The sequence below is a fragment of the Glycine soja genome, chromosome 3, assembly GCF_004193775.1.
Source record: "Glycine soja cultivar W05 chromosome 3, ASM419377v2, whole genome shotgun sequence".
Lineage (NCBI taxonomy): Eukaryota > Viridiplantae > Streptophyta > Magnoliopsida > Fabales > Fabaceae > Glycine > Glycine soja.
Genome location: NC_041004.1, coordinates 41575880 through 41596135, shown reverse-complemented (window position 1 = coordinate 41596135; position 20256 = coordinate 41575880). Strand labels below are relative to the sequence as shown.

General features: G+C 32.9%; 3 protein-coding genes across 3 annotated transcripts; 2 read left to right on the top strand and 1 right to left on the bottom strand.

Annotated features, from left to right (window-relative positions):
- The first annotated feature begins 244 nt into the window (after positions 1–244).
- LOC114407122 (probable aquaporin TIP-type) lies at positions 245–1463 on the top strand. Its single transcript, XM_028370100.1, has 2 exons — positions 245–733; positions 828–1463. The coding sequence occupies exons 1-2, from the start codon at positions 353–355 to the stop codon at positions 1197–1199; spliced, it is 753 nt and encodes a 250-aa protein (XP_028225901.1). The 5' UTR covers positions 245–352; the 3' UTR covers positions 1200–1463.
- Positions 1464–5444: 3981 nt separating this feature from the next.
- Positions 5445–11538, bottom strand: LOC114407121 (triosephosphate isomerase, chloroplastic-like). Its single transcript, XM_028370099.1, has 9 exons — positions 11231–11538; positions 10939–10965; positions 10072–10141; positions 9253–9376; positions 8927–9011; positions 8671–8803; positions 8382–8555; positions 5863–5945; positions 5445–5750 (listed from the first exon to the last, which is right to left on the bottom strand). Exons 1-9 carry the CDS (start codon positions 11405–11407, stop codon positions 5694–5696), a joined length of 930 nt encoding a protein of 309 aa, XP_028225900.1. The 5' UTR covers positions 11408–11538; the 3' UTR covers positions 5445–5693.
- Positions 11539–15172: 3634 nt separating this feature from the next.
- On the top strand, positions 15173–18479 carry LOC114405287 (E3 ubiquitin-protein ligase RZFP34-like). Its single transcript, XM_028367887.1, has 13 exons — positions 15173–15199; positions 15700–15749; positions 15887–15974; positions 16160–16219; positions 16766–16798; positions 16900–16977; positions 17070–17113; positions 17217–17257; positions 17392–17474; positions 17570–17661; positions 17753–17822; positions 17962–18003; positions 18105–18479. The coding sequence occupies exons 1-13, from the start codon at positions 15173–15175 to the stop codon at positions 18303–18305; spliced, it is 909 nt and encodes a 302-aa protein (XP_028223688.1). The 3' UTR covers positions 18306–18479.
- The last annotated feature ends 1777 nt before the right edge of the window (positions 18480–20256 follow it).

Genomic DNA, 20256 nt, shown 5'->3' with positions numbered 1-20256 from the left:
TCATAAATGTTTAAAATAAAAGGAAAAACAATTAATAATTTGAAATGAAGAACCTGTCCCAGGCTGTCACCAAATAGGATTCTTTCTTTTCCGGCTTGGTGTTTTTGAAAAACTTGATTCCTGACATTTTTGGAAGCATTGCGCATATTTTCCAAATAGGAAAATAAAAATAACCGGGAACCGGGTACAGCCGGTGGAATCCTAGGCAGGCTCGTCTTCAATCACGGTATATAAGAAGCTACGAAGCGAAAACGAATAGCATAGCGAAACAGAGAGTGGTTTCAGTGAGTGATCGGTGTTCACTTGATCCTTCATAAGTCATCATCATCATCATCACCGTTGATTGAAGAAGATGCCGATCAGAAACATCGCCATCGGAAGGCCTGAAGAGGCTACTCACCCCGACACGTTGAAGGCGGGGTTGGCTGAGTTCATCTCCACCTTGATCTTCGTGTTCGCCGGTTCAGGTTCCGGCATCGCCTACAACAAGCTCACCGACAACGGCGCCGCCACTCCTGCCGGCCTCATCTCCGCCTCCATCGCCCATGCTTTCGCCCTCTTCGTCGCCGTCTCCGTCGGCGCCAACATCTCCGGCGGCCACGTCAACCCCGCCGTCACCTTCGGCGCCTTCGTGGGCGGCAACATCACCTTACTCCGCGGCATCGTCTACGTCATCGCCCAGCTCCTCGGCTCCATCGTGGCCTCCCTCCTCCTCGCCTTCGTCACTGCCTCCGTAAGACCGTTATTACCGTTACTTACCTATCTTTATTTTAATTAACGAACTATAACTGATAGTAAGAGTTTTGTTCTGCTGTTACGCATCGCAGCCTGTTCCAGCATTCGGGCTTTCCGCTGGAGTTGGAGTTGGCAACGCTTTGGTGTTGGAGATCGTGATGACCTTCGGTTTGGTGTACACAGTCTACGCCACTGCCGTTGACCCCAAGAAGGGCAATTTGGGAATTATTGCTCCCATCGCCATTGGTTTCATTGTTGGCGCTAACATTTTGTTGGGTGGGGCCTTCTCCGGAGCAGCCATGAACCCTGCTGTGACATTTGGGCCTGCTGTCGTGAGCTGGACCTGGACCAACCACTGGATCTACTGGGCCGGGCCTCTCATCGGAGGTGGAATTGCTGGGCTTATCTACGAGGTTGTCTTCATCAGCCACACCCACGAGCAGCTTCCCAGCACTGACTACTAGAGGGGAAAAATGAAATAATAAAAAAAAAAAATGTGTATTATTGAATTTCTCCGGAATCTTCTTCTGTGTATGGTTTTCCTTCCTTTGTGTTTTCTTTCCTGTTGAATCGGTGGCCGTTGATCTTTGGTTGGATGGTTGATGATCCTGAAGTTTTCTTTCAAGTTAATTTAATTATCATTTTGTGCATGCTCTCGCTCTCACCTGGTCCACAATTGAATTGAATGTATGTATCATTATTCGGGTCTGGTTGGTTGTACCATTTCACTAGTACTTCTTACTTTTTCCGGTATCCTCTGTTCCCCTCACAATTAAGATTAGATAAATGTTAATTAGTGTCTTAAAAAAATTTAATATATTTTTAATTTTTTTAATCAATGTCTTATGAGCATCGTCGGTTAACAAGATCATTGACATTAAAATGTTTTTATCAATGATTACTAATTTAACCCTTAAGGCTTAATCATTGCGACAATGAACACTCTAGAGAAGAAAACATGAAATAAAATAAAACAGTTAATCATGGTATGCGACAAAGTGTCTTAATGATAGAATCGCTCGAGCACAAGCTTCGAGTGGGTCCACCAATGTCAATGGCTAAGTAATTCACTTCCGTAATGAAGACGTAAACGTGCCGACCACAGTACTAGAAAATTAAATGCGAGGAAGAATGAATGTAGAACGTTGATAGAGAATGAACTAAACAAGATTGAAGCATATCTAATAGCTATGCACCTCTCATTGGTTGTATTTCTTTGCTAATTAAATTACAAACAAGTGAACAAGTGTTTGAGAGTAACTAGTATGTGTCCAAGTTCGGGAATGCATCCTTTAGAGGTTTCAATACGAATTTTTATTTGAAGATATTGTATTTATTTTATGCAAACAATGAATATATAATATAACATTATTAAGAATTGGATAAACCGCAAGAATTTTATATCATAAAAGTAGGTGAAAACTGTACGACAATTTGTCAATATGATATTCATATAGATTCAAATTAACTCTACTGTTTTATTTTACACTGTATTATTACCAAATGAACAGTATAACCTAAAATGTGGATTTGATAAGAAAGGATAAAATAGTAGCGGTAGTGATAAAATAGTAGAGAATACTAGATGATTGTAAAGATATTATTTTCCTATTTGGAGAATGGAGAGCCATGGTTTAATTGGGGATAAAATAAAATAAATAGCATGCAGCAAGTTGTGATAGAAATGGTTTTGGTGGTTTTGTCTTAAATATGGGTATAGAGAGATGGATGCTGATGGATATAAATTCATGAGATCATGGACTGTTAAGCATATACCACACTAATGATGAGATGGCCAAGCAGCATGGCATGGCACGTGAAAGAAAGCGTTGGAAAGACTAGTATCCAAATCAAAGGCCTTTCACTTTACGCATTGGACATCGCCATATTGTCGTGTGCTAGCCACTTTCATTAGGGAAATGGGGTTATGGTCCACACCCATTAACAGATTTTCAAACCTATATCTCTTATTTATTAGGGCATATGGTAAAAAGCAATAACGTTATAACCACGACCTAATAGTGAGATGTACGTACATAAATTATTGCAAGTCACACATTATAAGCACACCCGTTACTACTATTGAGATATTCTAAGAATTTTTTTTTACCATTACCATTTAGCTTGACGTTTGACACATTTGAAAGCTTTTTTTTTTTTTTTTTTAAATATATATACATTCTTATCATAATTCTCACAACCTACCCACGTTCGATGTTGGTTTAAATACTTGCGTAAACTTTTCCAAGATTATTTATATCTATCAGAAATGAATTATAGTACAAAAAATGAAGAAAAGTAGTTGAAGCCTATCCTTTCCCGTGACGTATGCAGTTTATAAATATATTTAAGCTATGTTTCATTTGACTTTTGAGGCCTTATTACGTATCGATTTGCTAAACGAGCAGTTTCACATGAAATTAGCATAGGTAAGCTTTAGAGTGAAGAGTATAGAGTCGATTTAGAGTAGACTGAGAGTGAGAATCACAAATTACAGCTTATAGCGGCACCCTTTAGTATTCAATATCATGTGTAAAGGGAGATCCTAATTAAGACTTTGCATGTGGCTAAGCACGTTAATTAATGTTAATCATTCGGCGGTTCTGTGTAATTCTGTCTTTTGCTCTGCTACAATAATGAATAAGACAGGAGCCGTAGATCACTATAGATTGTAGGGGCCCTTATTCTTGGGTTTCACATGCAAGGTTAATTGACAAATGTAGAAAGCAAAAAAACATACCAATGTCAATAATTCATTGGTGGTGTTCGTGATTTCCGGTTGCTTTATTGTGTTACGATCCAAGCATCTTCTCTGTTCTATCGCTTTTTGTTTCTTGCATGCCCCAAAAGACAGTTGTTCGTTTTGTTTGGAATATGAAGTAATTTGACGTATTAAAAGTAAATTTTGTACTATTAAATCCACAAATACTCATCTAGAATTTAACTTTTTTTGTTGTTGTGCAAAACATTGACTTAAGCTATGAACACGATAAGGTACTTTATTTAAATTGCAGAATTGCTTTTTGATTGGGCTCAATATAGTTGTTGGGTCTTCTCTGACATGAAATATAAAATACTCCGTGGGCCTTGTAATGATTAGAGTGCCTTCCCACTGAGTTAATAATAAACTTACGAGTTACGTCGGCAAAAATATATTCTTCAACTTCATCTAATCATTCATAGTTTCATACCATTTTTTTAGCACATTTTTCTTTTCACAAAATTTGACATGGTATAGTTACACCCACTACTTATCTGAAAGTAAAACCAACATCCTCTGTTATAGTTTCGTCGTAAGTTGGTATCATGAGTAAGTTGCACAGAAAATAAAATAAAAATAAAAATTGGTTTATAATGATTAGGCTTTGTATTTTTTTTACTGCATTGTTTTTAAGTGTATGTGTTTATTATAAGTATGTGTTTGGGTGTGTGCGTGTGCTGCGGACATAGGCCTTGAGAGCCTTGGGATGAGATTATACTGACTTGCAGATACCCCAGCTAATAGCAAACAGTTATGTTGATTTTAGTCTCAAACTAAAACTTCTAATTTTCTCAGCAATGCAAAAAGGCATAAAAAGCTTAATTTTACTTTATATTGATGCTACTTTTCAGCAAGCAGCATGAGTACAAACATAATGCTATTCAACTAGCCAAATAATGTTGCAACTGAAGAGTAAAGATAAAAATACCCGTGTGGGAATACGGAAAGTAAATAAGGACAGAGATACACTACTATTTACGGATTGACATAAAATCTTAAAGAAAAATACATGTCGGGAACATGGGAAAATGGATGCAATTGTAAAAAAACTTCAAGATTGATTTGCCAGCGTCATTGAGCCCTGGCTCCTGTGGCCATCTCCATTGAAGGATCTCCATCCAGCATCTTCTCACAATTACACATTATAAATTACATTAACATAAATTTGTCAGACTGATCTTTTTTTTTTAAAAAAAATCTGATCTGATAGCCCACTAACATGACAACCATCTGATTTTTTTTATTAACAAATATTAATTATTTATTTTTGATATTCGTCAACTTTATAAGTTATAACTCATATATATATATATATATATATATATATATATATATACACACACACACACTTATCTAAGCACGTTGTGTTTGAGAAAGAGGATTAATGACAAAATTTTTTTTTTTTAAATCATGACATTTATTGTTATTAATTAAATTAATTATTTTTTATAACAAAATTAACTTTCTTTACTATTGATAAATGAGATCTTTATAATTTTTTTTAATAATACCTTAAATATATTAAATGGAAGATTCAGTTTAACAAAATAAAACATACAAAATTGAAAATTGAACTAAAATTATAACAAAATAAAAAATAAAAAATTGAATTAAAATTACAATTTTTTTGGAACAAAGTCACAATGCCCCTGCATAATTAGTAAAACATTGAACAATTAAGCATGTTAATCAAATTTTGATCTCAATGTAAAAAAAAAATTGTTAAAAGAAATAATTTCACTTTGATGACTATTAAACTTCAAAATGAAAAAAGAAAAAAGAAATTAACCTTGGTTGGAAGATATCCTTCCTAAAAAATGCATGTAAGACTTCACAATGACTTCCATATCCAGAAAGTGCACATACAAGGTGCATTTTTAGTCACAAAAATATGGACCCCGTAAAACCAAGAGCAAAATGATAAAAAAAAATCCAGGATTTGACGATATGAAAAAAACAATAATTCAGAAACATTTATTATTTATTGCTTTCTACCATCTCTGCATGTCTAAATGCTATAAATACACTGTCTCTTTGGAAAAATCAGATAATGCCATTCCTACTGATTGCAAAGAAATTGGCAGTAATTTTGATAATAAAAACCAATCTGTTATTATACACCCACATTATTGCCACATTTATGACTAGCCCGTCTTTATCCTTAATGCTCTCATATTGCCAAAATCACAATAAGTAACTAAGCCGCAACTTTCTTGGATGTGACTGAATTGACAATGGTAGCAAACTCAGGACCCTGCACCTCAACAAGATCAACTTGTAAGTAACTACATAATAACCTGAGTTCCTTAACTCATGCATGGTTTGCTCACTTTGGTAAAAGAAATTTTTGAAGAAACTATGTGTACCTTTAATGAAGCACCTCCAACGAGAAATCCATCAATATCTTCTTGCTTTGCCAGTTCAGCACTGTTGCCTCCATTTACAGACCCTGAAAAAAAAAGATGAATTTAATGTTACTGTATCCGGATGCTGCTTTGCTGGAAAAATTTTACCTTCAAATGAGAACTATTTTCTCATTTCTCAAGTGGTCAAATATTGTCAAGACTAGTTAGTCTGTTAGAAATATTAAATAGTTGTTATTAGAAATAACGGTTAGCACTAATAAACTCTATAAATAGAGAGTCTATACAGTTTCATTGTATCTTTTATCATATCAATTGATCCAATAGGATAATTCTATTTAAGTCTTCTTTTATTCTATGAGCTATACGATTTTTTGCCTCATCAACTTGGAGTGACTTCCATCTCTTCTCAATTTTTAGATATGCGTTGAAGATCCCACATTGCCTAGAAATTTGGTCACAACTTAATGTATATAAGTGGGGGGGAGGGCAACCCTAGTTAGCTTTTGGGATTGAGTGAAACTCAAATCCAAATTCTAAGAAATATATTGAACATAGACTAACATTTTGCAATTGACAAGGTCAGGGGAAATCTTAATGTCAACAAGATATTTGTGCATGTACAAGTTTACAGCTATCAATAAATGGCAAGCAATTTATTTTTTTAAAGGCAAAAGAAATTTCAATAATAAGAGAAATCATTTGCACACAAGGAGTGTCCAAACTATGCTACCAAGAGTACATCAGAAAAAAAGGAGCTAAAAGACCCCCAGCTTTACATAAAAAGCTTCAGAATCTTCCCTAGTCTGGATACAACAAAAACATACAAGGAAGAGACAAAGAGGCCACGTAAAAAAACACCAAAACAAAGGTGCATATTGAGCTAGTCAATTCCTCACGTGCACCAACCACGAAACAGTGACAGCTGGTTCCCACCACAACACCAAGGCTACCAAACAAACCAGAGCCTACCAGCACTCCCCAACGAGGAAGATCTAACAAATATTATGAGTCCAAGCATGAGAAAACAGCTTCATAGCATAAAATTTGTGAGTCTATAAGGAGCATTATGAAATGCAAGACTGTAGCTCATTGCACTAGCATGATAGAGGATAAGATAAGCCACCTTTGCTGGATATCCATTGCCAGGATAGTAACTTCACCTTCTCCAACATCTCTCACTCACATCCAAGTGCCTTTTTGAGAACATACACATTTCGATTTCACCATAAAATCCACACCGCTGCAAACCATACCACATTCCATAAAAAATCATTTTTTCATTGCCGATTTAACAGACTCCGTCATTGCATGTTATGGTTCAAGATTGAGAAATGTAGGGGAGCTTGAATACCCCACCATGCTAGGCATTCCTTCCATAGTGGCGCTAACATAGGACATTCAAAGAAAATGTGTGTTGATTCAACCATATCACCGCAAGCTGAGCATAACAATTTTACATCGGGGATCACTTTCCCGCACACCAGATTCATTTTAGATGGGATTGTGTCCTTCATAACTTTTCAAACAAAAGCTTGGACTTTCCAAGGTACTTGTTTCTAACATATCAAATTGTGGATATGCTGGTGTTGGGTATCTGCACTAGAAATCAGAGTGGTGCACAAACCTCACATTATAAGATCCCATACAATCCCCATTCCATATACATCTGTCCCTCATGTTCTCGTTTAATATTAAGTCCCTAGAGATCATTCGAGATCCTGCATCAAATTTTTTTCCCATTCAAATAGTTGCCTGCACCACCTCCAGACCCATGAGGGTGCTCCATCCATCGATTGGCACATATAGTCTACCTTAAGCTATTTTTGCACAGAGCATACTCTATAATGGATTGGGCCAAAAAACCCGGATTTAATTCAGTCCCAAAAATATAGCCCAAGCCCTGTAAAAGCCTGGTTTTTATGGGCCTTCAACAGTTTTTTGCAGGCTTAGTCCGCATTGGGTGATGATTGAGACAGGCTAAAAAGCCCACATTTAATTTGGACTAAAAATATTAAGCCCACACCCTACATTTCTTCGGGCGGGTTTGGACCGGCCCGGCTATTCCGACCCATCTTGTCACCTCTAGTTTTTATTTTCCTCCACCACTTCCCCAACAAAATCAAATTGAATAATTTAATATTTTTAATCCCCAAGCCTCCCATTCCCTTTTCTATGCACACTTTACTCCATTGTGAATCTTTTTTCTCTCCTGTAACTGTTTAAAAAGTTTTCAAGGGGAGAAATAATACATAGAGGAGCCCTAGAGAAGGAAAGAAATTAGATCAGGAGAGAAACAAGAACAGATTTTGAGCAAGACAATTCTACCACCAAATGAATTTGCTAGGGACTTATAGAATGACATAAGAAAGGTCGAACGGAATAATGAGGGTGGTTGCAAAAGGTGGCCACTCAACTGAAGAATACACGACAAACATGCAACCTTAATAAATGGTATCTTACTTTTTTTCCATGACACTAATCAGTTCACAATGCAACTACAGGTACAATAAACAATTTACCTCCATAAATAATTCGTGTTTTAGACGCAACTTCATCTGAGACATTCTTTTTTAGCCAATCCCGAACAGCTACATGTACTTCCTGAGCTTGTTGGGGAGTGGCCACTTTTCCCGTTCCAATGGCCCATACAGGTTCATATGCAATAACAATGTTGTCCCAACTAGCAACTGCGTCTGCATACAGACACGATGGATGTTATGCAAGCAATCAGCAAACCCTCTCCAGTTTGTTTTTTCCAAAGAAAATGGACTTTAAATGGATTATATTAGAAATATAGCTTGCACCTACCTGCATAAGCCTTCAATTGCTGAAAACAAACATCAAAAGTTTTTCCAGCCTCCCTTTCTTCTAACAATTCTCCAATGCATGCAATCACCCCAAGACCTTGGCTCAAAGCATAGGCAGCTTTCTTCCCTATAAACTGGAGTTGACAATATTCATGTAATATCTTAAATATTTTGCATCATCTCTTGCAAATATATTAATCATATTCTCTGGCAAAGCAGCAAACCTACTGTAGAAATGATTTCTGAATTTGCTTTACCTCATCATTTTCTCCAATAACATGTCTTCGCTCAGAATGTCCAAGAACAACCCACTTGCATCCAAGATCTTTTAATTGTTCCGCACTACAAGAATCAGATTTTAATAACTAAATGACTGAATAGCTTGTTACATTGTAGCATAGTTGATGACCACCACAAAATAATAGTAACATATTTGGTGTAAACATCATAATCACGTCAAGAACAACAAGAAGGAGAATGTGAACATAAAAAAGGACGGTATCTGTTATCATCCAATTGACCAAACATTATAAATTCAAAAATAAAAAGAAACATGTATCAATTAACACTTGAGCAAGCTAACCTGATTTCTCCAGTAAAGGCACCACCTTTTCCAACCCAAGAATTCTGGGCAGATATTTCAATCCGCTCAGTGAGTGAGTTTTTCACTTGATCGATGTAGAGGAAGGGAGGTGCGACGACAACATCTGTACTTCTCACAACATGGGAAAGCTTAGGATGACCAAATATATAAGATAAATTTACAAGATTATCAAGAAAGACCGGAAGTGTTTAGAAAATAATGCACCTATCCAATGTAATTTTTTGGGGATAAAAAAGAAGGAAGCTGCGTGGATTATGTGTTGCAAATCTCCTTATGCTTTGAAACATGCTCATCTTAAACAAACAATGCATATCGACCCAATTGAGCATGCATGAAACCCCCTATAAGGAGTCATTATGCATAGTTTGGTAAGTTCAATGAATCATGTTGGCAAGTTTCAACATTCAAAGTAGAAGGGAGTTCTTTGCAAGTGACCCATTGTTGAAGGGGATTCCTTGCATTTTGCCATTTTTGGTATTAGGGTGACCAATAGAGAATTAGGTTTAATTCCTTTTTTGACACAGATGATTTGAACATTTACAATCACCTATATGGTGGACAGCATTCTGAGGTATTACAAGATTATTACAAGATTTAGAATCGTAATATATATATCAATGCATCAGCATTTCGTTAACCCAACCAACCGTGTCACTACATGACTACATCAGCATATGGGGAAAAAACATTTTCAATCTCAACAACTTATTTTAGGTTTTAGGAGTTGGAAAGAAGCATATATTTGGTAGTCTTCTACAGCTTTCAACTAGAAACACATGAAGATTGAACATATCTCACCAACATCAGGCTCCAGTTTTGCATTGTTCAAGTCAGCGACAAGCTTGCTGATTGAGTCTTTTGTTCCGTTCTAGAGATAACAACAAAGGTAAGGTAATAAGAATCAAATAGAGATATACGTAGAGTCAACCGAACTAGTAATTGATTAAGCCGTGACGATCAAAATTTCAAAAGCTTCATTTGTACTTTTAAGTGGTTGAGCACATAAAAAACACTACTGAACAATGCAAAAAAGAAGTGCCTGTTTCAAAAAACCAGTTAAGACTGCAAGAGACAATAAATTCATTATTTTACACAAACGAACAGAAACTTTGTTTCTTAAAAATTTAAAGAGAATTTAAAATAATAATGTCTGTCATCCAAATTTTCCCTGCTCCACATATTGATCAAGGAAAAAAAAAAAAGAAGAGTTCCTTTAATGCAGAGTGGTAGATTTCTCAGATATAAACAAAGTATGGCAGATGAAAAGAAAGGGGTGAAGGACACTTGTGTTAGAAATAAAAATGAATAGAAAGCTTAAACAAAGGGTTGAAAACGAGCACTATGCTGCTACTGCTATAGAAAGTTAGAGAAAGAAACAAGTCATAAACTAGACTATAAGTTCCAAGATGGGATTAGTAGAACCAGATGCACACCCCAAAAAAATAAGTTTAATACTTACAAGGAAACGTGATTACAAAGGCTATTTGTTTATTCTAAACCAATACATTCGCATAGAGTTATGGCGTGTAATTTACATTCCAAATGTGATGCTGTAAGATTCTAATGTAAGAAAAAAAAAACTCAAGTACTCAATCACCAGAAATAAACATTTCATTTTAAGAATAATATTAATTAAAAAAAACACTTAGAGGTAAAGATACTTACACACTTCCAGTTGCCACCAACAAAGAACTGTAACCACACAGAAAGGAAGGAAAAGATCAATACACCAAATGGCAAAATGGATAATCAACACACTCAGAAGCAATACATAACCAAAAATTAAAAAGTAAAAAAAGCCCCAGCAGCTGAGTGGTTAATAAAAAAATAGATGCCCAACCCATTAAGGAGAATTACATTCCCCACCGAAATCACAGTGACACCGTTTTATTTAACGATCAAAAAGTAATGAAAATAACAATAAAGTTTAATTTTTTAAAAGGATAAGAAAAAGCACCTTCCCGGTGCCGGCCATGGCGATGACGGCGCGTGAGGGTTTGGGTGGAGAGAGGGATAGGCGAAGATTAGGGTCGAAGAGAGAGAAAGATTGAGAATTGAAAGAATCGAGCTTGAGGCAGGGGCGGCGCAGGCCAATGTAGAGTTGAGAAGCCAGTGATGTTGAGGTTGCCGCCATCGAAGAACAAAAACAGGAACACAGTGTTGGGAAGTAAATTTGAAGGTTTGGACTTTGGATTAGATTTGGTTTTTATTTTGTTGGGGAGAGAGTGAGTTTTTACTGTTTTACTATTTTGTAATCCTACCTACCGAAGTAAAAAGTGCGGTGGGTGACATCAACACCAACCCTTTCTTCTGGTGCTGAATTGCTGGGTTAAAAACTTTGTGGTCCCCACACATGAACAAGGTAACCAGGTCCAGGAACAAGACTCCATTCACGCCCATCCAACACCACCAGAGATCAAAAATAGAATAAAATAAGGTTTTTTAAGGAACTTTTATTACGTGAAGACAAGAAATTGAATATATAACATTTTAATAAAATAAAAATATGCATTAGTAATTTATTATATTAAAATTTAAATATCATTTAATATTTATAGCGTCTTGTTAATGACTGCCTTAAAAATAATAATAATAATAAAGTAGAGTTATATCAAAAATAATAATAACGTCTCTTTTTAAGGATAAATAAAACGTCTCTTATGGTCTATTAGATGATAAAAATAAAAATTTTATTTTTAAATTAAAGTATAAAATATATGAATGCTACTAAAAAAAGTTATACATTTTTTTTCTAATATTATTTTTATCATTCCTTCGAGACACACTCTCAAATATTTAGTCAAGGTTTCAATCATCAATTTTGTACGTATAAGATAAAAAAATCAGCCTTTAAATATTTTTTAAAATAAATAAATAAATTTTCATACTTCTTGAAAGATCAATTTGTCATTCTCAACCCAATAAATACTCTATACAAATAAAATAAATTACTAATAGATGTGTTAGGAATATTTTTCTATTATTTTTTTATTTTTAATTCTTTAACAAGTAACTTATAATATTTGTTATTTCTTCTAGACTGAAATATAAGAAAAAAATTGTGATTTACTAAAAAATAAATTTTAATTATTTTTATTCCATCTAATGATATCATCATGATATCTTTCATTTAATTAGAATTTCATTTTTAACAATTTCTTATTTATTTTTCCTATGCATTGAATGTAAAGAATACTTTAAAAAATAAAATAATTTTTTAAAATGAGATTATAGAAATTAAATGATGTTAACTTATTTCCTTAAATTACTATAAAAAAACCTATTTTCTTAATTAATATAAATAATTTTTTTCTTATATTTCAGTTCAAAGAGAGCACCATTTTCTTATTTGTAATTTTGAGTAATTGAAAATATTAATTAAATATATTAAAATTAAATGCATACGTACTGTGTAATTATTAATGGACAATTTCATATTTTAAAATAAAATTATAAGGTTTATTACTAATTTCAATAAATGGATTTTATTATTAAATACTGTGATGAAAATGTATTAATGACATTAAATACAGTATAATTTTTTTCAATTGTTTCCACTTTTATTTTATTGATTTACTAATCTAACTAGGATATTAATTAGTATTACAAAAATCATATAAATCTAATATCAAATGATTAATCAAATAGATTAAGACATTTTCTCACATCTAATTAATCGTTTGCAAGTTTAAAGTGATATTGGCTTATATATTGTCGGTTGTCAATTTTATTTTCTCCTGTCTAAGTTTGTGCATGGCTTACAAATATTTTTCATATCAAGCTGGATTTGACAGTGACAACACAAAATTCAGACTAAAATATTTATTAAGTCAAAATACTTCGTTTTCTGTCCAAGAAAATAGAGTACTATGACAGCTATCATCTCTTCTAAAAAAAATTAGTATAAAGAAATTACATAAACTTATCCTAATTTGTTAAAGTGAAATTATAATATGTGTGTTTTGAACTTTTACCAGATATTGGATATGCAGTTATAGTGCTGACACGTACTACAAAAACTCAAGATCTAAACGAATGACCCAAGTTGCCTTGTTAGTTATTACTTTGTTTTTCTCCTTTGCTTTTCGGTATATTTGATTAGAGGGAAATGGAGGAGAGAAGACATTTCTTTTTCTTTTTTATTTATTTATTTTGACTCAGTTGCTTAATAACAAAAAAATTATTTCTTTTTCCTATTTTTCTTATAATATTATGAAATGTAAAGAGAGAAAAATAATAATTTTACTTTTCAGTAAATCATAATTTATTAAATGTACAAATTAAATTATTCCGAAAAGTTATTTTACTTTTTTATTTTATTTATTACTATTATTTATAAAAAACATTGCATATTTTTTCTTTCCTTCTCTATAAATTAAATAACGTAACATTTTTCTTAATCCGAACCAAATAAGTATACATTTGTTCCCTCCTTTCAACTTAATGAATTGTTTAAAGCTTCGAATCTATTAGCAACTATCCTTTTATTTTTATTCTCTATATCGTTTCCACGACGAGTCACATTTTGCAAATATTATTTTTTTCCTTTTATTCCACGCTTTTACTAAAGTTTATTACTTTATCACTACTATTATCTATCTCTGTGCATCTATCTGATGCCACGTGACTTAAATGTAAGACTATCTCTAGATTTAGACTAGATTCAAGATAAAGTGGGATGGGTCACTAGCAAAATTTGTGGTGACGAGTATGATTGCATGTCAAATGCTTCATAATATAATAAATTTTGGGGTGACGAATATACTTTTACAATTTTAAATGTATTATATCGAAAAATAATACAATTTTAAATGTAATAATGCACGTATGGAAAGGTGAAAACGGAAATATAAGTACACATTGGCCTTCATAATTACTCAACTTTTTTTTTTGTTCTATCTTGGCTTTCCTAATTGATGTCCTGTTCAGTCTATTACATCCTTTTTTCATTAAAATAATAAGAAAATTATTTTTTAAATTAGTGTTTGCCAAAAGTGTCGTACGAAAGATTCATACGTAAAAGTTATATTGAGAAAAAAGATTAGAAGTTGTTTCTACATTAATTGGAAAAAATGAATGAAATCCAAAAAGTCGGTTGGTCAGCTCTCTCGCATGATTTGATCTGATTTTACTATTAATATTCTTATTAGTATTTATTATTAGTTAATTAATTAACTTATATACATAATATATATATATATATATATATATATATTAATGAATAAGAATGATAATAACAAATGTAATAATAATATTAATAGTAAAATAATTATCATAAAGAATAATAATAAATATTTCATTTAATATAAATTTTTCTCTAGCATAAGAAAATCTATTTTCTTTTGCAACCTATCAAACTACTTTTTCTTTTTTTATTTTATTTTTCATAGTTCTTTTTCTTCAAAAATAATCTTATTCCAGTCACGGTTGAACACTAAATATTGACACTTAAATGTTTCTTCTCTTTTTTATTATTTTTTTATTTCACTCTTTTCTACTCTAGCTCTTTAATTTCTTTTTGTTCAATATCTTTTCTCACACTTTCATTCCTTATCTTTTCTCACAATCAAACAATTTAGGACTCTCTTTATGTTTTTTATAGCTAAATAATCATTTTGATCTCTTACCTTATTTATTTTGTTCACAGTTATCCTTTATCTTTTATAAGACCCGCTTAGGTACATTATTTTTATTTAAAAAGCTTAAAATAGTATTTCAATTATTTAAATATATTTAAATAATTAAAAGATATTTTGAATCTGTTAAATAAAATCATACTAAAATGAACTTTTTGAAAAATAAAGACTAAACTGAAAAGGAAAAGCAAAAGTAAAAGAGACCAAAATAGTCAATTCATCCTTCTTTTTTTAAGTGTCAAGAATAAAAAAGAGCAAAAGCCATGGCGTGTCACGGCCTCATAGGAGTGGTGATGAAAACATACCAAAAAGAAAAGAGACTCATTTGGTATTTTATTATATTTGTTTGGCACTCTTGAGACACGGATCCTCTCCAACTTAATTTGTTCCATTGCAAGATTTCAACCGTTGATCATAGTAATAGAAGAACAAAGATTTTTGGTGAATGATTGTGATTTGAGATGCACAAAAACCTTCATGCCGGAAAGGCTGCAGAAGATCCGGATTCCTGTCACAAACACATTGACACCTGTTACCTTTTAATGACCTTAATAATATATCTTTGACTTTCGACTTTCACACACAACAGCATCGTAATCTTCTCTCACTTCATGAACGTTACTAATCTATCTTTGACTTTCATACACATAACACAACAAACAACATCACAAAAGCCTTCTCTCACATCCTTTACTCATATCTCATCATGTTTCAGAATTAACATTGTTCTGTGAATCACACTTCAATGGAACCTCATCGTCACCTTTCAAAGAATTAACTTTCTAACAAGAAACCCCGCGTTGAGATCCCTCCATCCGAAATCGGATGTGGACATTACGGGTATTTGTTTACTCTCATTTCATCCATCCGGATCAAATTTATTTTTTTATTAAATTGAATATTAATTATGAGAATGGAAGAAAATAAAAGTAATAAAAAAATGATTTGGGAAATTAATTTTTTGTTGTAAATTTTAGGTGCTCACATTATAAAAGGAGATGTAAGATCATAGCGCCGTGTTGCAATGAAATCTTCGATTGCAGATTTTGCCACAATGAATCTAAGGTTGTACACTTGTACTTGTCACTTTTCTTGTGATTACTTACTTTTTATTTCTGTTTTTCCTGCAGCAGGTCGCTTTCATTTTCTCTTTTTCTTATATTCTGTGAACTAATTAACTATATAACCAATTTGTTATTTGAATTAAAGAAAAAAAATGTATACCTAATTTCAAGGTGTTTTTTCAGCAGAATTCAATTGAAGTCAAACTTGCTGACTGGCATGATATTTCTCGTCATGATGTGAAGAGGGTAAGTACCACCAATTCTAATTTAATTAATTAGTCAGCCAAAAATATAATTATATCAATCAGGTACAAGTATAACCAATTTTTTACTAGAGCACTTAAAAAATCTTGCTGTATTAATCATTATTTAGTGTGTACATTAATCTTTGTGATTGGGGTTCGAAAATATAATCTTTTATGCTTATTTTGTTTTGGGTTCATGTTGCATATCGATCTTCCGTTTTCCATTTGTGCATTATCTCTATTTTAAGATATTTAAGGATTTTTGCTTATTGAAATATAGACAAAATGGATAGGATATATATGTTGGATCTATTCTACGGCTTGATGCACTTGAAATAATTAACTATGGGATGTAAGGTAAACAAATGAATATAATTAAACAGCAGTGCCAGCTTGAATTTTTCTTTTCCTTTTTGATTTCTTCCAGTTGTTATATTGAATGGAAAATCTAGCATCCATTAATTCATCTTCATTATGCAACCAGAAAAAAAGAAGCAATTATGTATATATATATATATATATATAACTTCTGCCATATCATTTTCAGGTCATCTGTTCCTTGTGTGGCACAGAGCAAGATGTAAGTGTCATACATATGCTAGCTAGTTAAAATTTACAGTAGAGGCATGCAAGGAATACGGGTTAATCCCCTTTTATACTTACATTTTCACTTTACTGCAGGTTCAACAGATGTGCATTAACTGTGGTGTTTGCATGGGCAGATACTTTTGCTCCAAATGCAAGTTTTTCGATGACGATGTAAGCATTTTGTCTCATTTTATTCCTAAAAAATCTTGAGTTTTCTCTTTAATGAAGTTTTGCATAACCATTTTTTTTATTTGTATTTCCAGTTATCAAAGAAACAATTCCATTGTGATGAATGTGGAATCTGCAGGTCCAAACTATTCCTTTAATTCGTTATATTCACTGTTTCATTTTTTGCTACTATATCTACAGTTTATCAGTTGTATTTTAATTGCCTATGTTCAATATTACAGAAATGGAGGTGTAGAGAACATGTTCCACTGTAACACATGTGGTAAGCTTTCCTGATGAAACATTGCTTTCGTTTTAGCAATAAACCCTTTTATGTGTGCCTCTATTAATTCAGGGTTCAAACTCAGTCTTTCTTTAATTCAATACTTTGATGATATGATCTCTTCATGTCCCTAGGATTTTGCTATTCATCATACTTGAAGGATAAACACAAATGTATGGAAAAAGCAATGCATACCAATTGCCCAATTTGCTTCGAGGTAATATTGATAGGGCATGAGCCAAGAAACCTCCAGAAAGATTCTTTTTAGAATGTAGAAATCGATTGATCCACTCTTTAATTTCATCTGTGCAGTTTCTTTTTGATACAACGAAAGCCATTGCTTTATTGGCATGTGGTCACAACATGCACCTAGGATGCATTAGACAATTGCAACAACGTTTAATGTTAGTTACACACTTACACTACTATGTGTTTTACAGTGACTGTACGCATGTTTGGTGAATAATTTCTCCATCTAATTAAATATTTTTGCAGGTATGCATGCCCAGTTTGTTCCAAATCATTTTGTGACATGTCAGTTATTTGGGAGAAAGTGGATGAGATTGTAAGTTGTGTCAAAATCTAGTCCCAATATTTACAACTATTTTATTTAACATAAAATTAGCATTCTCCGTTGTTTGTAATAACTTCTCTGTCAGAAAGTGTGTGACCACATTCTCTTTATTTGCTTCACAAATTTTCAGATTGAATCAAGGCCAATGCCTGAAGAATATCAAAATGTAAAGGTAAATAAATATTTGCTAATATTTTTTGTCTATATAGCTGCTACAGTTTTGTTAGCTTCTAAAACCCTCAATTAATCTGCCTGTTATAAATTTCATTATAGATTTGGATTCTTTGCAACGATTGCGTGGAAACATCTGAAGTAAGTTTTCATACTATGGCGCTCAAGTGCCCTAAATGCAAGTCCTATAATACCAGAAGGACTCAAGCTGCACCAGCTGAACCAGCTGCATCAGCTGAATCAGCTGAATCAGCTGCACCAGCTGAATCAGATGCTTCTTCTAGTTCATCGAGGGTTGAATAGATGGTTAGATGATTGGCACTTAAACATCAAGATGCTTAATTATTTGAAACCATTGCTGAATATCAATTTTATTATCTTCATGTGGGAAGAAAAATAATCGTGCCTGATTACTTTGTTTAGATCTCTTAAAAATGACTTTGGTATTTTTCTTTTCTGTTGTTGAATAAAATGACTTTGGTATGATATAGCTATGGCTCACCGGCCGTTCGAAAGGTACATAACATGACTAGCTAGCCTCTCAATATATATATATATATATATATATATACTTGGTACGAATATAACTCAAATAAACAAGGTTATACTTAATCAATTAAACACCTCATAAAGAACCCTAATCTCTCATTTGTACAAAATATCCTCTTGCACCTTCACATATTACAATCCAGTATATCAATGTTTCTTTTAGTTTCGGCTTGTTCACAACACTACGTCCATTAAAGGCATTGGGTTTTTACTCAACTATCAATTTAGTTTGCAAGCAAATCATATAATGGAGTTGATGCCTTGAAAGCGGCATTAATTGTAACGGTAAGATCAATCTACTAAAAGAATTTAGCAATACTGAAAGGTGATTTCATTATGGTTCTTGTGGTCAAATACTATAATTCTTACAAACTCTATTATTATATATGATTAGTTTAGGTAAATTTTATAAAAAAAAAAGTTAAAGTGAATTAGATAATGTTTGGCTTAATTTTTTTTTTAAATAAGTTAGGTCAAATACATTTAAAGAAATTTTTTGAAACCTTGATTGTTATAAAAAGGGGGGAGAAAATGATTTTTTTTTTAAAAAAAGACAAGCTAACTAAAATAGCTTCTAAAAAAATACATATCCTAACTTTTGTTTTCCTTTCATCTGAACAAATTTTACAGGTCAATTACTTTAGAATAATGAAGCATAGTTTTAACTTAAGTATTACATCAAACAACTTTTATTTTATTTTTTTAAGATTTAAGTTTAAAGTAATTTTTAAGAGAAAAAAATTAAGTTCAACATAAAGTTCTCTGACAAGTTAAAATAATTTATGAAAAAGTTAAGGAAAGAGTTTTATAAAAAAAAAAGTTTAGGTGCATAAAATAATTTTAATCTATGTGAGAAGTTTAGCTTGTTATATCTGTGACACCCTCTACCCCTCACATATATATTAATAAAGGAATAAAAATTCAAATATTAATTAAAAGTATTTTTAAAACATTTTTAAATACAAGCTTTTCAAATGGGTAAAAGGCTCACATTCACTTTCTTCTACATCATATTCAAACTTGTCCAAATAAATAATAAAGTCATCTCGACTCAAAGAAAGTCATATAAGTCTCATACAATTAATATAGAACCTATATCCTAATGTCACATCCTATCAGAGCGTGGTGTTCCCGTGTCCTCTAGCATGAGGTTCTTCATAGTCATCCACCTATTCGTCTGCTCCCCCGAACACAAGTTCAAGATCATCACAGGATCCAAACACAACAACACACAGGGAGTGAGTTATCACATTCCTAGCTAATAGAGAAACAAGACAATTAAATATACATATTATATAAATGAGATACCACTTGCTTAAACATAGCTCACGTAACTTCACCACTTCGTCATTCAAAATTCACTTTTCAATTATCAATCACATTACACAAGAATCCCACACTTCGATCAAGATATAATAACACATCAATTAGCAAGCATATGCAATAGTTATGCTAAGACTCAATTCTATATGCAATGTGGTACCATGTCAGTGAAAAACCACCCTGGGGCGCTTAGGAGTACATAACAAGACACACCACACAATGGGTTTGTCAGGTCACTCTCACTAAGTAAGATCATAGGGAGACCAGTCAGGGTCACGATATTTTGCGAGAATGCTCCAACCATATGAGATCAGCATAGGCTTAAAGGAGCACTCAAACCCGGTGACCCCCAAGGCCTACACTCCGAAGAGTCCGTCAGGGC